Source organism: Lepisosteus oculatus, chromosome 3 (assembly GCF_040954835.1).
Source record: "Lepisosteus oculatus isolate fLepOcu1 chromosome 3, fLepOcu1.hap2, whole genome shotgun sequence".
NCBI classification, from domain to species: domain Eukaryota; kingdom Metazoa; phylum Chordata; class Actinopteri; order Semionotiformes; family Lepisosteidae; genus Lepisosteus; species Lepisosteus oculatus.
Genome location: NC_090698.1, coordinates 23,620,027 through 23,633,778, shown reverse-complemented (window position 1 = coordinate 23,633,778; position 13,752 = coordinate 23,620,027). Strand labels below are relative to the sequence as shown.

At 39.3% G+C, this 13,752-nt stretch overlaps 1 protein-coding gene across 2 annotated transcripts in view; it reads left to right on the top strand.

Annotated features, from left to right (window-relative positions):
* Window positions 1-13,752, top strand: part of gak (cyclin G associated kinase) — a 50,009-nt gene that overhangs the window by 11,875 nt on the left and 24,382 nt on the right. The window contains exons 3-10 of one of the 2 annotated variants that reach the window (XM_069187049.1): window positions 206-265; window positions 2,263-2,377; window positions 2,937-3,079; window positions 6,681-6,806; window positions 7,505-7,594; window positions 8,047-8,182; window positions 9,480-9,592; window positions 12,202-12,313. In XM_069187049.1, the coding sequence (XP_069043150.1) occupies window positions 206-265; window positions 2,263-2,377; window positions 2,937-3,079; window positions 6,681-6,806; window positions 7,505-7,594; window positions 8,047-8,182; window positions 9,480-9,592; window positions 12,202-12,313 (895 nt within the window). Of the gene's footprint in view, window positions 1-205; window positions 298-2,234; window positions 2,378-2,936; window positions 3,080-6,680; window positions 6,807-7,504; window positions 7,595-8,046; window positions 8,183-9,479; window positions 9,593-12,201; window positions 12,314-13,752 lie in introns of those variants that run through there. The other variant, XM_069187051.1, reaches the window with a different exon arrangement.

Sequence of the window (13,752 nt, the reverse complement as noted above, 5' to 3'; positions counted from 1 at the left end):
TTTTGAAAGCACTGATCTGCAACCCAATTTTTTCTGGGATAGGCTCTGACTCCCCTGTGACCCTGTATTGAATAACGTGATTAGAAAATGGATGTTTCTTCCGTGACGTGTTTTTGTGAATTAAAAATCCGCACTATGCGTTATTTCTGGCCAGTGGGGGGAACCTGGTCTGGTTTGTCATGTGATGCTGTCTTTGTCTTTGCAGAGGCTTCTGTCAAATGAAGAGGAGAAGAACAAAGCCATTATCCAAGAGGTCTGCTTTATGGTATCCTTTTCTAAAAACAGAAACTGTACAAGGTACTGGTCCTCCTGTTTGCATAATGACAATTACACCTAACAAGATCTGTCAGCATTAGCGAAGGCTTCAGATCTGACATTGTTTATAGAAGGGTGTGGTAGGTTCTGTCTGTTCTGTTATCAGTTATGAACTTACTCTTGAGCTGTTGCTACAACCTGTAGTTGACCAGAAGCGGTTTGCAGGAATGTGAGCTGTAAAGAACTTGAATGACAGTTCTGCTGCACACACCCATAGGGTGAGAATTTCACTGTGTGGGACTTTGGTTGGCTCTTTATATTCCTTGAAGCGAGCCTGGATATTTCCCAAGAACCATCTCTGCAGTTACAACAATAATTTTGGAGATCAAGAGAAACCTACATTAGTTGACTTTCCCTCACCTCCTCTTAAACCTTTACTGAAACACTTCTGTAAATTGATATTTTATGGAATTTGAGGCATATGTATACAAAAGTTTCTCCATTAAACAGTGTGATTTATTGCTGACTTTGTCATTCGTGTTTGTTGAGAAACGCAAACAATTGGAATCGCCTCAGAGTGAAAATGCTTTTTTTTTTTACTGCAGAGCCAAATTGTAATTGTTGCCATGGGGTTTTGTTTTCAATACGATTAGAAAAGACAAACTCGAGGAGCACCCTTTTAATATTGGAGAAGAAGAGATTGAACAGCTGTGTCACATATAGCTTTTGCTTTTCAAAATGGTTCATGAATCTCTATGGTAGCCGTTATTTCTAATCTCTTCTTTTGGTCTCTTATGTGAGTATTGGGTCCAGGCTGTGTCTTTCTTTTTTTAACAATGCATTACTGGTCCTGGTGCGAATGGGCTTTTCTTAGCTCTGGAATGTCTGCAAACAGTGGATCCTTTTCTTTCTTCAGATGGGCTTCAGAGTTTTTTTTTGCTCTATAAAACAGTTAAGAAGTGAACATGATCTAATAACATCAGAAATATGTTTCTGTTTTAAATTAAATATGTTAATTTGTTAAATATGTTTTTAAATAAAATAATTTAAAACAAAATAATTTAAACCATAAAAGGTAAACCACCTGTTCTCTAGGGGTTGTGAGTATTCAACTGATTTCATAATTAGGAAGGTGAGCCAACATTTTGTGGGTAATTCATCAGTACACCACAATATCCTTTTACAAAGCTGGAAATAAGGACATTTTGTCTTTTGTTGTTAAAGTTTCAAAAACATATCACAGTGCTGCCCGTTTAATAAACAGGCTTCAATCAAGAACCTGAGTCAAGTTCTTTAAAATGCCTCAACAGCTGCTATTTGAAGAGAAGCTAAATATTGTGCAGTACATATTTTTACTTACATCTATGTATTTCATATCCATGCAGTGCCCCCGATTAAATCGGAGAAATAACATTGTATAACAAAATGTTTTTTGCATTTGATCATGTCTTCATTAAACAAATCTTAAAAAATCTCAAACTGTAATCATAAAGGCATTGCACAGAGAAAAAACACATTTCTCCTAAATAATTAAATTCCAGAAAAAGAGTATTTAACTTTATTTTGACATAGAAGTTTGCCAAGTGCAGTGCTATTAAGATTACTAATATAATATAAGTATTAATGACATAAGATTAAGATATATTTTCAAAGATGCAAATCTTTCTGTTGTACAATGTTTTTTGTTTCTATTTCATGGGGGTCTGAATTCATTTGGAGGGCACCATATGAGTTATGTTTATGCCAAATTACTGTGTTACACTCTGATGAAATTACATGAATATGTGAATAACACAAGTGTGCAAGGAATTGCCCAAAAGTAGTGCATAGCATGAAAGATTTTAATACCTGTGTTGAGATTTAACTTTAAGGAAATATCTAAATATGATAAACATTTGAGATGGAGGTCTTTAGCATGTTGCTTCATTCATTTTTCGTTTGACTGGTTTCTTGCTTTGATCAATTATTTCTCTCCAAAGGTGAATTTCCTTCACTGCTAGTACACAGAAAAAGCTTTCAGGCCACCCCAATATTGTGCAGTTCTGTGCAGCTGCGTCTATAGGGAAGGAGGAGTCAGACACTGGGCAGGCTGAGTTCCTCATCCTCACTGAGCTCTGTAAAGGTACAGTCAATTTCACTCAGTTTGTATTGCCTGACAGCTGGCTCGCATCTCCTCTAAGGGTCAAGAGGTTTTGCCATAACCGTCCCTTAACCGATGTTTCATCATGGTGCTACTTTTTATCCTTCAGTCACTGTAAGGAAAGTAAAAGAGCTAGATGATCACAAGGTACGTGCTCAAAGCCTCATCTGTGGACCAGATATTGCTTGAGTCCAGCACGCTGTGTTATCAGCAGACTACGACTCTGATTCTTACGTCAGTTACATTTTAGTTGAATAGCATTTGCATACTTTCTGCAAGCATGCTAAAAGTTTAAATGTGAATGTTTGAAATTATCTACAATACTTGTCCAGCTATTTAGCAAAAATGTTTGAAATAAGAATAACTGATTAGTTTTTTTTGTATCAAATGTAGAAGCGACATAAAATCTTCCTGAAGTAGCTGATAATATGATTGTGCACAACTGTGGAGTGGAGGGAGGAAAGGCGGTTTTAGTCTCTGTTGAAGTGGCATGTAAATGATGACTTAATGGAGGTAAAATGCGTGTACGTCTCCCTCACAGGCCAGCTGGTGGATTTCATCAAGAAGGTGGAAGTGAAAGGCCCAATGTCTTGTGACACCGTGTTAAAAGTCTTTTATCAGACCTGCCGCGCCGTGCAACACATGCACAAACAGAAGCCGCCGATAATTCACAGAGACCTCAAGGTGAGAGGGCTGCTCCTGCTGTTTACAATTACTTTTTTTCTTTTATTTCCCTACACGCAATAAAATGCAACAGAAAAATAGCCATTTTCACCACCCCACATAAACTTGCCTCACCCACCCCCCCTCTTTCTTACTCCCCTACAAAGTTTCTAGGACCCCTGAAATACAGTAAACCCTTGGTATAATGGACTAATATAAGAGGAAAGGAAATTTTGTCCAATGTCTATTAATTTTTTCAATCCAAAAACACTATTATATGAGAATATGTAGTATATATTACCATACGCTTTCTGAATCTTTTGACGTGTTTTGTCAATTGCAATTAACATAATGAAACTTGTTCCTCTGCCTTTATTTCATGTGTTTTAAATTTACTTTGTATGATTATAGCATACCAAACGCAAACAGCTGCCATATATACGCAATTCGCCTGCCGTTACTGTGGGATAAGTGTTGTGTTTCTGTTTTAACAGACAAAATTCCCCTTTAGCAGATTTTGTCCATTAAATCCAAAGCTAAGCCAAGGGTTTATTGTACAGTCAAACAGCTATAAAGGAGACCCCCGGCAACAAAGCAAGAGGCGTTGACTGTGGCAGCAGTGGCTCTCCAAGCCTTCACAGTGCCCTCACCAGTGCCATGTGTGCTATTAATCTCTGTTCCATATAATGGATATCAAGAACAAGCAGCTTTTCATATATAGTTGGACTAGGCTATTAGATTTGTTTCTGCTGCTATGAGAGGCCCTGATTAGTCATGATCCAGCAATAGTACTAATTATGAACAGGAATTAACCTGTTTAGAGTAATGGAAAAATAGGAAATGAACTGTTTCCAGGACTTAAAGAAACCTCTGGAAGCTCTCAAAACACAAGTAAGAATATGCCCACAGTCTCTCTCGCCCCCACCCCCCCCGCCGCCTTCTTGGACAGGGTAGGATCTCCTTAACATTGAAGTCCCTATTTCCAATCGTAGCCTCTGCTAGCATCTTAAGATACTGTAATATGGAGAAATAAATCCCTTTGGTTTAGCCCTGATGTGAACAGATGATAGTCTGGGTGTAAAGCGAAGCTCACCCCCCAGGGGGCGCCATAAAGCAGAGGAGCCGAGGAGCTCTGCTGCCAGTCCAAAACTTGACTATAATATCTAACAATTTCTCCTAAGTCGCAGGAAGACACTCTGCACATTTTCTTCTGCAGGAAAATTAAGGATACAGTGCTTAGATTATTGGCAAGAGCTCTGAAAACCGAAAACGTCACAACCTGGTACAGGCACTGACCTAAATTACAGCCTCTATTACATGGATCTTGTGTTGATCTTAAATATCATAACATGGTATTTTTTAACCAATTAAACAAGCTTTTAAAAAAACATCTTAAAGCTTTATTAAGGGGTTAATTGTTTTTAAAAATGTTTTTTTTATATGAAACATTTATGAAAAAAATAGATGTGTAAGATTGTGCAGTCAGGCGTACATAACACAGATTTGTCCTTATGTCCCTTCCTCTCGTTCATCGTGGTGAAGGGTTTTGTCCAGGAATAGTTATTGGTATAAAATTGACAACCTAAGCAGGAACAAGAGAAAGAAAAGGACAGTTTGTAATAGAACAAAAAGTCAATGTGAAATGACAGGAAGTGCAAAAAAGAGTGTTTTGCAAACACCATTCTCATCAGTTGTAAAACAATAATGTTAAGTCAAGGGTCTTAGGACAGTTTTAAAATTCACCTAGATACTTAATTACTAATTTACTCTTTTGCCGAGACTGAACACTAGAGAGGCTTTGGATGACAGATTCAAATCAAGAAACTGAGCATTATTTGTGCTCTGACTAGTATGTATGTTCTCCCCATGTTTGCATCAGTTTTCTCCAGGTCCTCCTATTTTCACCTACTGCCCAAAAACATGTTGCTTGGTTAACTGTGTAATGTTGCCATAGCCAAAATGTAAATGTAGTGGCTCTCTGAAGGCACCAGTTCTGTAGGGTTTGGGCATTTACTGGGACAATTATTAATTGTAACAGTAAATCACAAAATTGATTCTTTTGATGGCTTTAGAATCCAACCATGCGACATAACTCAAACAACAACACACACACACACACACACACACACACAGGTACTAATACACAAGGATACATTTATTAATACATAAAATATGCATATAAACCTAACAGATCTTATCGAGAGGGTTATCAGAATACAAAAGATATATATTCAATCAGTTACAAAGAGTTACATATATCAAGAGGACATACGTTCAGTATATCATTCATTTAGACTGTTTCGTAAATGAACTTGGTTATAACTTCTACATTAGATACTCAAAACAAGTACATAACTCTTAGGAATTAAATTGATATCAACTGGTTGGGATAACAATTGAATTCTCGAGCTGTAATGCATTGAAGTTGAATACTCATCCAATCTTTGGGGATTCAGATCTCCTGCGGGCCAAAGAAACAGTTGCAGGCTTGTTGCTGTCCAATCCGCGCTTTCTGGCTAGGTGCCAGGCTGTGCTTTGCGACTTGCGACGGTGCGCTGCAGATGCTCGCTGACCGGCTAGTTAGTGTTGGCTTTAACTAGCAAAGTTTGTGCACAGGAGAAAAGATGACTGAGGTTCCCAGCAAGTCAGGAAGAGGACCGGTTCGTTCCTGATGAAGAGCTAGTTCTGAATAGTGATTCAGCTGTCCACAGTTCCGACCTGTTCACGAGGCCTGCTGCTGGTGCTAACCTCGGGTTGATCCTCTGGTTACTCTCTGGCAACCTCCGCTCTCGACTCTTAGAACAAAGGAAAGTTCTGGCACTCGGACACACTGGCTGTTCTGTGGTTATCCGGGCTGAGTCTCAGGATGGTCAGGAGGCGCGCTGCGAGAATGTCCTGCCCTTGGGAGCCTTCTGCTCCTGGGCCGTCCTGGCCTGGAATTCTCCTTTGAATTCCCTTTAGAATTGTCCACAGAATTCTCCTGAATCCCTTCTGAATCTTACTGAATCTCTCAGGCTCTCTCTGTTGCCTGTTTTTACCTGGAGGAACTTCAGCTCGTTGATTGGCTGAAAGTTCCATGGGCATCAGAGTCCCACGTGGGTTACTCGGCCCTACCAGTCCCTGATTGGTTGATCAAGGTGAGATATGAGTCACTTACTCCTGACACTTAGGAATGAAGTCCAGATGTCCAACTGGCACTCCCTAGACAGATAGGCACCGATGGATGACCATTGATCATGATAGCCAGGCTTAGCTAAGTGCATCCCCCTTTGGGAGCTGTCCTAGGAAACCTTATCAAAGGAACCTTAAATCAGCCTGCATGAATAGTTTCTCTGTGGCTGCACCACAGAGATGAACAGAGAAATGGGGCCTCATTTGGGAAGGCTCAGAACACTTAATTCTTTCTTATTAATAAGCCTCACCGCTACAACTGGCTTATGAGCAAATTGGCTCTGGTGTGTGTGTGTATGTGTCTGTCTGGCAATGGACTGACGTCCTGTCGAGGGTGTACCCTGCCTTGTGCCCCTTGCTTGCTGGGATAGGCTTCAAGTGGGCTTTTGGAAAGATATCTGTCCTTTAGAGCTGAAGAAATAATCAGGGTAATTTTACTCTCCTATTCCAGAGTGAGAACCTTCTCATCAGTCAGCAGGGAACGATTAAACTCTGCGATTTTGGCAGTGCCACCACCATTGCACACTACCCGGACTATACCTGGTCAGCCCAGAAGAGATCCATGGTTGAAGATGAGGTTTGTGTTCCTTTTCTTGTCATTGCCTGTGTAGCACACAGCCGGGGTAGTGACAAGACCCTCCTTCGCTTAAGTGTGTGATTGCAGGCTCATTTCTTTCTGAAAATTGTCTTGATGGTCTACAAGGACAAAGGACAACACCAAATGCAAAAAAAGAAATCCATCACTAATGGGAGCTCACATTATTATATTTTGGTTTTCAATGGGCCCTTATGGTGACTTGCCAAATTCTAAAATCAACCTTTAAGAATAAGTGCAAATAGCTACTTTGTGGGTTTGGGGAATATCAATAAAATGACCATGAAGGGTCCACAAAACTGACGGAGAAACACAAGAGCCAAGCAGACTACTGGAGTAAAAAGTTCTTGGGGAGAGCGAGAGGGTGTACAGGGAGAGATAAGTGACAGAGCAGTTAAGACAGCGTTAGGTGAGAACTAGAATCTCATTATTAAATTTCACAACATGTTAAAGTCTGTTTATAGCTTCATGACCTTCAGGAAATACATATTTTTCAGTTACGTTTTTATATTCTGCTTTCTGTGCCTTAAGTTCATTCAGTGATTACTACTGATCTTAAGAGCTTTACCGGCCCCCCTGTCAGAATGTTTGAGATGGCTGGAAGTTGAGATGGCTTGTCAGCTCCACCTTGTGGCTGGAGAGAGGGTGTTTTACCTTACCTTGATTTCCTTATATTGCAGATAACACGAAACACTACGCCTGCATATAGAACACCTGAAATGATAGACCTGTATTCAAATTACCCCATCAATGAAAAGCAAGACATTTGGGTAAGTGAAGAATACAGAGCTTGCTTATGGTGAATCAAAAGCACAGGCTACTAATCTTCGTACTATTGATGTATGTTCATTTTCTTAGCTGCTTGCATCTTCGTTGCGGATAGAACATTTTAAAAGAGGTACAAACCTTTTCACCAATTATGCCCTGCTTTGTTTGTCAACTGAGAATACTGCTATATGCCTCTGTACCACTTGGGCACATGGAGTTAAGAAAGAGCTAAGGTGTCAAAAACACATAGCTGGCATATCCTGAGTGGAATTATGACAAAAATAATTGGTGATTCGAAATTTTAAGAAAGAAAAGCACATTAAATTAATAACATTAAATGACTTATTTTGATTGCTGATCTTTCATGCCTCACTTTATTTTGAAATCTCACATTTGTGTGAATTATTTTTGTGGAATACAATTTTTATTTATTGGGATTTTTTTTGATTGCCAGGCCCTGGGCTGCATTCTTTTCTTGCTGTGCTTTAAACAGCACCCATTCGAAGAAGGAGCAAAGCTTCAGATAGTCAATGGGAAATACGCCATTCCACAGAATGACACCAAGTATACTGTCTTTCACGACCTCATTCGTAAGTATTTGCGGTCTCTCATTGGAAGTGTCTTGACACAATAGTTACTCACAAGATGCAAGAATTGTTGTAGTGCCACACTGCTCCACAGTTTACTGTAGCTGTGAGTCATGATCCAAAAACTACCAATAAGGTATTTATGACCTCACTATACTTTCACAAGTGGTTATACTTTACCATTGCCCCACATTGTGAAAAGGAAAATACGTTTCCTAGCAATTGTCACTGTGTAGTAATCTTTATAATTTCATTTAATAATAATCAACTTACAATAATAAACTTTATTTTATATAGTGCCTTTAAAGGTGGCTTCTCAAAGCGCTTTACAGAATGACAACAATTAACAAAAAAATACGCAAGATATACACAATGAGTGGAGACAGTAGATAGTAGGGAGTACTGAATAAGGTGGGGGAAAAGGGATATATAACGGAACAAGTAAAGTAAAGGCTGTTTTAAAAAAGAACGTGTTGAGTGCAGATTTGAAAGAGCTTAGGGAAGGTGACTCTCTGATATCCTTAGGGATAGAGTTTCAGAGCTCTGGGGCATAACAGAAGGCCCTGTCACCCGTAGAGTGTAGACGGGCTTGGGGAACAGTTAAGAGACCAGAATTAGAGCAGTGAAGGTTGCAAGGTGGAGAGTAGGGCGATAGTAGCTCAGACAGGTACTGAGGTGCCAAGCCATGCAGAGCATTATAGGTGAGCATGAAGATTTTGAACATAAAATCTGACAGGAAGCCAGTAGAAGGACTCCAGGATAGAAGTAATGTGATCACTTGCACTAGACCTAATCAGGATTCTGGCTGCCAGATTTTGGACATACTGAAGTTTGTTTAATCAGGATTTAGAAACCCCAGTGAGTAGAGCGTTACATTAGTCAATTTGGGAGAAGACAAATGAGTTGATCAGCTTTTCAGCAACAGTTAGCAGTAACATAGGACGAAGTCCGGCGATATTTCTGAGGTGCAAGAATGATGTTTTGACTGTGTTGCACATGTCAAGCCAAAATCAAATTTCACCCCCAAGTTTTTCATTTTTGACTGAAGCTCAAGAACAGTACAATCCACAGATAGGGTTGTAGCACTGGCTTTATTGGAAGGTGCCAATAAGCATGACTTCAGTCTTGTCACAGTTTAGATTAAGGACATTTTGAGTCATCCAGGTTTTTATGTCACAGATGCAATTAATGAGAATAGGGCCAGCCACATCAGAGTCAGGTTTGGTATGGATATAGATTTGAGTATCATCAGCATAGAAGTAGAATAGGAGTAGAATAAGGCTTTTTTCTTCTGTTCTAGGATCTATGTTAAAGGTTAACCCTGAAGACAGACTGCCGATCACAGAATTGGTGAACCAGCTGCAAGAGATCTCTGCTGTCAGAAATGTCAACCCTAAGTCTCCCATCACTGAGGTAAAGTCTGTTGTTTCTTCTTAAAATCAGCCCACTACATTTTGAAAACTGATTAATTTGAGTGCCCTCCCTGTGTGTTCCCTGTGTTCTGCACTTCTGAGTGTCAGGTTCATTATTTAATTTGCCTATTATTGTGCTTATACCTTGTAAAACAGTCATAAAATAAGAGTCAGAAACATATGAGTGTATTCTGTTCATAGTGTATAGCATGAATCCAGTGTTTGTTTCAGCATCTTTATCATTAAGAGCTCTTTTCAGTTCACCCTTTCACCCCTTCACTCATTCATGTCTTCAGATCCATGTCTCTCTTCATCTTCAGTGAAGCAATTCTGTACTGCTCTTTGTTCTTAGTGTAACCAGTGTCGATCCATTCTGATTGCTGTTTCCAGCAAATTATCATTCTAATTTCTTCATTCTTTCAGTAATGTCACAGACTGCTGTCCCCCTAGAAATCTTTTACTTTTCTGTTCTGGTACAAATCTGTTGACATTTTTTTGCTTTTTCACCAAACAAAAGTTTACTTGAATGAGTTAGAAAAACACCTTCGTAAAAACTACACAACAAATATACAACCCAATAAAACAGCATGCATAAAAATCATATAGCAGACTAATTGTTACAGAAACATACCAGGACCACTGTTGTAGAGCTACATCTGCAGAAAGTCCTTGTCAGGCTTCAGTGGCATTTTTCATCATATCAACATAAACAGCTAACTCTTTTTCATACATCGCCTCTTATCACTCATTGTTTCCCATTTTTACCTTGCTTCTCTCTACCTGGAGTTCTGCTCTTAGCTTTGAGCTGAAACTGTGTCTCATTATGAACCATTCTGAATAATTGTGTGTCTGAAATGTCATTTGCACAAATGGTTGGAAAGAAGTATGCATATCATTTTGTGTAGTGTGACAATGAGTCACGACAGTATTTGATCGTCTCATTCAAGTAAAGCATTGCTACATCTTCAATATTTTGCAGGGTGACTTGTTTTAACTAGCACACACAAGACTGAGGAATATACTGTGGTATAAGAGAGTCCAAAGTATTGTTCTTAAAAGATTATAAGTGAGGAATAGGTAATGGCTGACCTGAAGTATTTGTTTCCAGTATTCTGCTTATAATTACAATTTTATGTACACGGAGGTGAAGAGTGTACATGACTAAAGTACCAGCACAGTATTTATTAGAGTTCTTAATTTTGGACTGTTCATGTTTTTTTACAGGTATTCACAATCTGTGTGAGGGGACTCTGAGTCTCTATGACTCTGTGACTATGATTTGATAGTTATTGCTGTTTATTTTTATCTCCAGAGGAATCCTAGATTTCCAAAGATCCTGGATTAAATGTAGCATGGTTTTGAAAGGTTAATTTTTCTACCCTTTGCTCAAGGGAGGTGATTAGCATTTCTGCTGGAAACTCAATCTGGCTGTGAAACCTGTTTAGTTTGCTGACTACTGTCTACACTGCGTGTTACAATATTTGATCGTTGAGCTCAGAGTGAGCTCATAGAAGACTGAACTACTGCTTGCTTACTAATTTAGTGAGAAACCACTGAACACTTCAGTCAAATGGTAGAATAAAGAGAAGCTGATCTTTTATGTTTTTATGGCCTTTGTCTTCTGCAAATAAGTGCAAAGTGAGATAGCTGAAACTTGCAAGGAATAGCTTTCATAATTTTCATCTAGTCCAAAATACTTTAAAAGAGCGTTCTTTTAAAATGGCTAAAAATGCATTTGTTTCTCTTTAAGGTGCTAACTTTTTGCTTGTTTGAATTCTGCAGAAGCAGTAGATCGCTCTTTCTTCCAGATGTTTGGACTGGATGCATGTTTTTTGTCAATCTCATGCATACTTCTCGGCGATTTCCATTGTAAAGATCAAATTATTGAAATGTTTGATTTTTTTCCCCCACTTCATATAAATGGCCTTGTTTTCGAACATCCGTGGCCCCGTTTCTTTAGCGTCACTAACATTCTGAAAACAAAAAGATGTCCACCCCCGAATGCAAATCTGGCATTCTTGCATTCTAAGAAGTCAGTAGCCCTATTCATGGCTGCTCTGTTTTATTTTCCCTCTGCAACAAAGGAATTCTTATCTCTTTAAGGATGCGCTGAAACCTCTGACATAATGCTTGGTGATCTCATGCAATTGTGACTGAAGGCTTCGCATCCTTGTCCTCTGCCTGGACGAGAGTGCACGGTCTTACATTTTTCTATCACAGCAAAGCATTCTCCTGTCTCAGGATGGTGCGCCTTCTACTGTGTGTGTGAGAGCAGAATTAGGGAGATGATCTGGGTTAATCTGGTCTTCACGAGTGGGCGAATGAGCTTACCTTCCTGAGAGAAGACACGGTCAAGTTGGTTATAAGAAGTAAGGAAGACAGTTGGACCAGAAGTCTGATTAAAGAAGGCTAGCTTCACTGCACCTCCCCTGGAGGCAGACGAGCAAGCGCTATGTGCGAAGAGAGCATAATATTGTAAAAAAAGACACGGCCTTAGAGCAAACCAAAGGTTGTTTTTTTTTAAAAAAACGTGAATGTCTGGAATCTCCCATGAGTCTCCTTAGCACCTATTTTTGGAAGCCCTCTTACAATGGCTATGAATCGTTGCAGCTGCTGGAGCAGAACGGAGGCTATGGGAACAACGCCACACCCCGGACCTCCGTCTGTGCCCCACCCCAGGGGTCACGGCCTCCCGCGCAGATCAACAACATGCACAACGCAGGTAAGAGTGGGCTTCTGTAGTCCTTACAGTCTCATGCAGGTTGGCACCTGGGTTCAAGATGATATCCATTTGTTTTTGTATGTCTTGTAATTAGTTGTTTTCAAATAAAAAATATAACAAAAACGTAAGCAGGATCAATTTTCCTGGGATTCCTCAGGTATTAAGGTAAAATGGAAAGTGAAGGACCGTTGAAGGAAGGCTTTGACAACAATCCTCTAACCTTGCTTTACCTCTGGCACAGTTTTTTTAACACAAGCATTAATAAGTAAAATATATGAACAGCAATAGGATATCAAACAAATCAGGTCTGGTGGTGCTTCTAAGTTTGTGCATAACATTTAAGATTCACCATGTTGTTGGTGGAGTTAATGTAGAAACATAGTGTGGGGCTGTAATGTCAAAACCACAGTGAAAAACAAAAGCGTTCTACTTCACAGTTTTTCAGCCTGCCTGCTGGCAAGTTCCATCAGTGATTTCTCTGATGTGGGGCTCAGTCTTGTACTTCCTAAAAAACGCTAAGCTTTTGTCTCTGGAAATGCTACAGAGCCTTATTTAATATTCTTGTGTTCTCATGTGGTCTGTTCAAAGAATGTTGATCACAGTCCTAAGAAGGTAAATAAGTGTTTAGATCATGCCAAACTGCCACATATTATGATTTATAAAGGACGTCAATCAATGAAAAGGTTTGAGGCATGTTTTGAAAATAAATTCTAAAATGTGAGTTGGTTAACACACAAGGCTTCTCCTGGGGTATAAGAGGATTTGCTTTCTTGCCATCTGGTGAAGTTTGGCTTTCTGTTGTGGAGGATGGGGGATCAAATTCACATTGTCTTTCTACGTTAGTTCAAGCTATGTGACTTATGGAATCATGTTGTTTATTAGAAGAGAATTTACTGTGGTCTTGACATAATCCTTATTACCTTCACATAGTGATGCCACTTTCTTTGAGGGTTTCATCACAAAACCCGTCCTTATCTGTGTGAAGACCTTTTAAATCTGGTTTAAGCAAGCAACAGAATTCTAGGTAAAACTAAAGCATAGGGTATAGCATATTTTGACTTCTAGAATTTTTTCTAGAAGGTCTCTCATAAAAGGTTGATTCTCTGATTAAAAGCTTTAGGAATCCAAAGAAATGCATGCACAGGGATCAAGAACTGGTTACTAAATTAGAAACAGTGCTTTGCTTCCTGTTAAAGGGAATGATGACTACCTGGCACAAGAACACAATGGTGTGCCAAAAGGATTTGTTTTGGTGCCATAGCTCTTCCTGATTTATTCATCTCTTTAAATATGCAGATTGACATTGAAAAGTGTAAAACAATCCACAATGGCAGTGGTAACATACACTATACATGGTGTAGGTGTAAATATCTGGGTGTTCATTTATATTCTTTTTTGCAATAGAATGTCATTTTAATTTATTGGGGAGTTAGTAAACT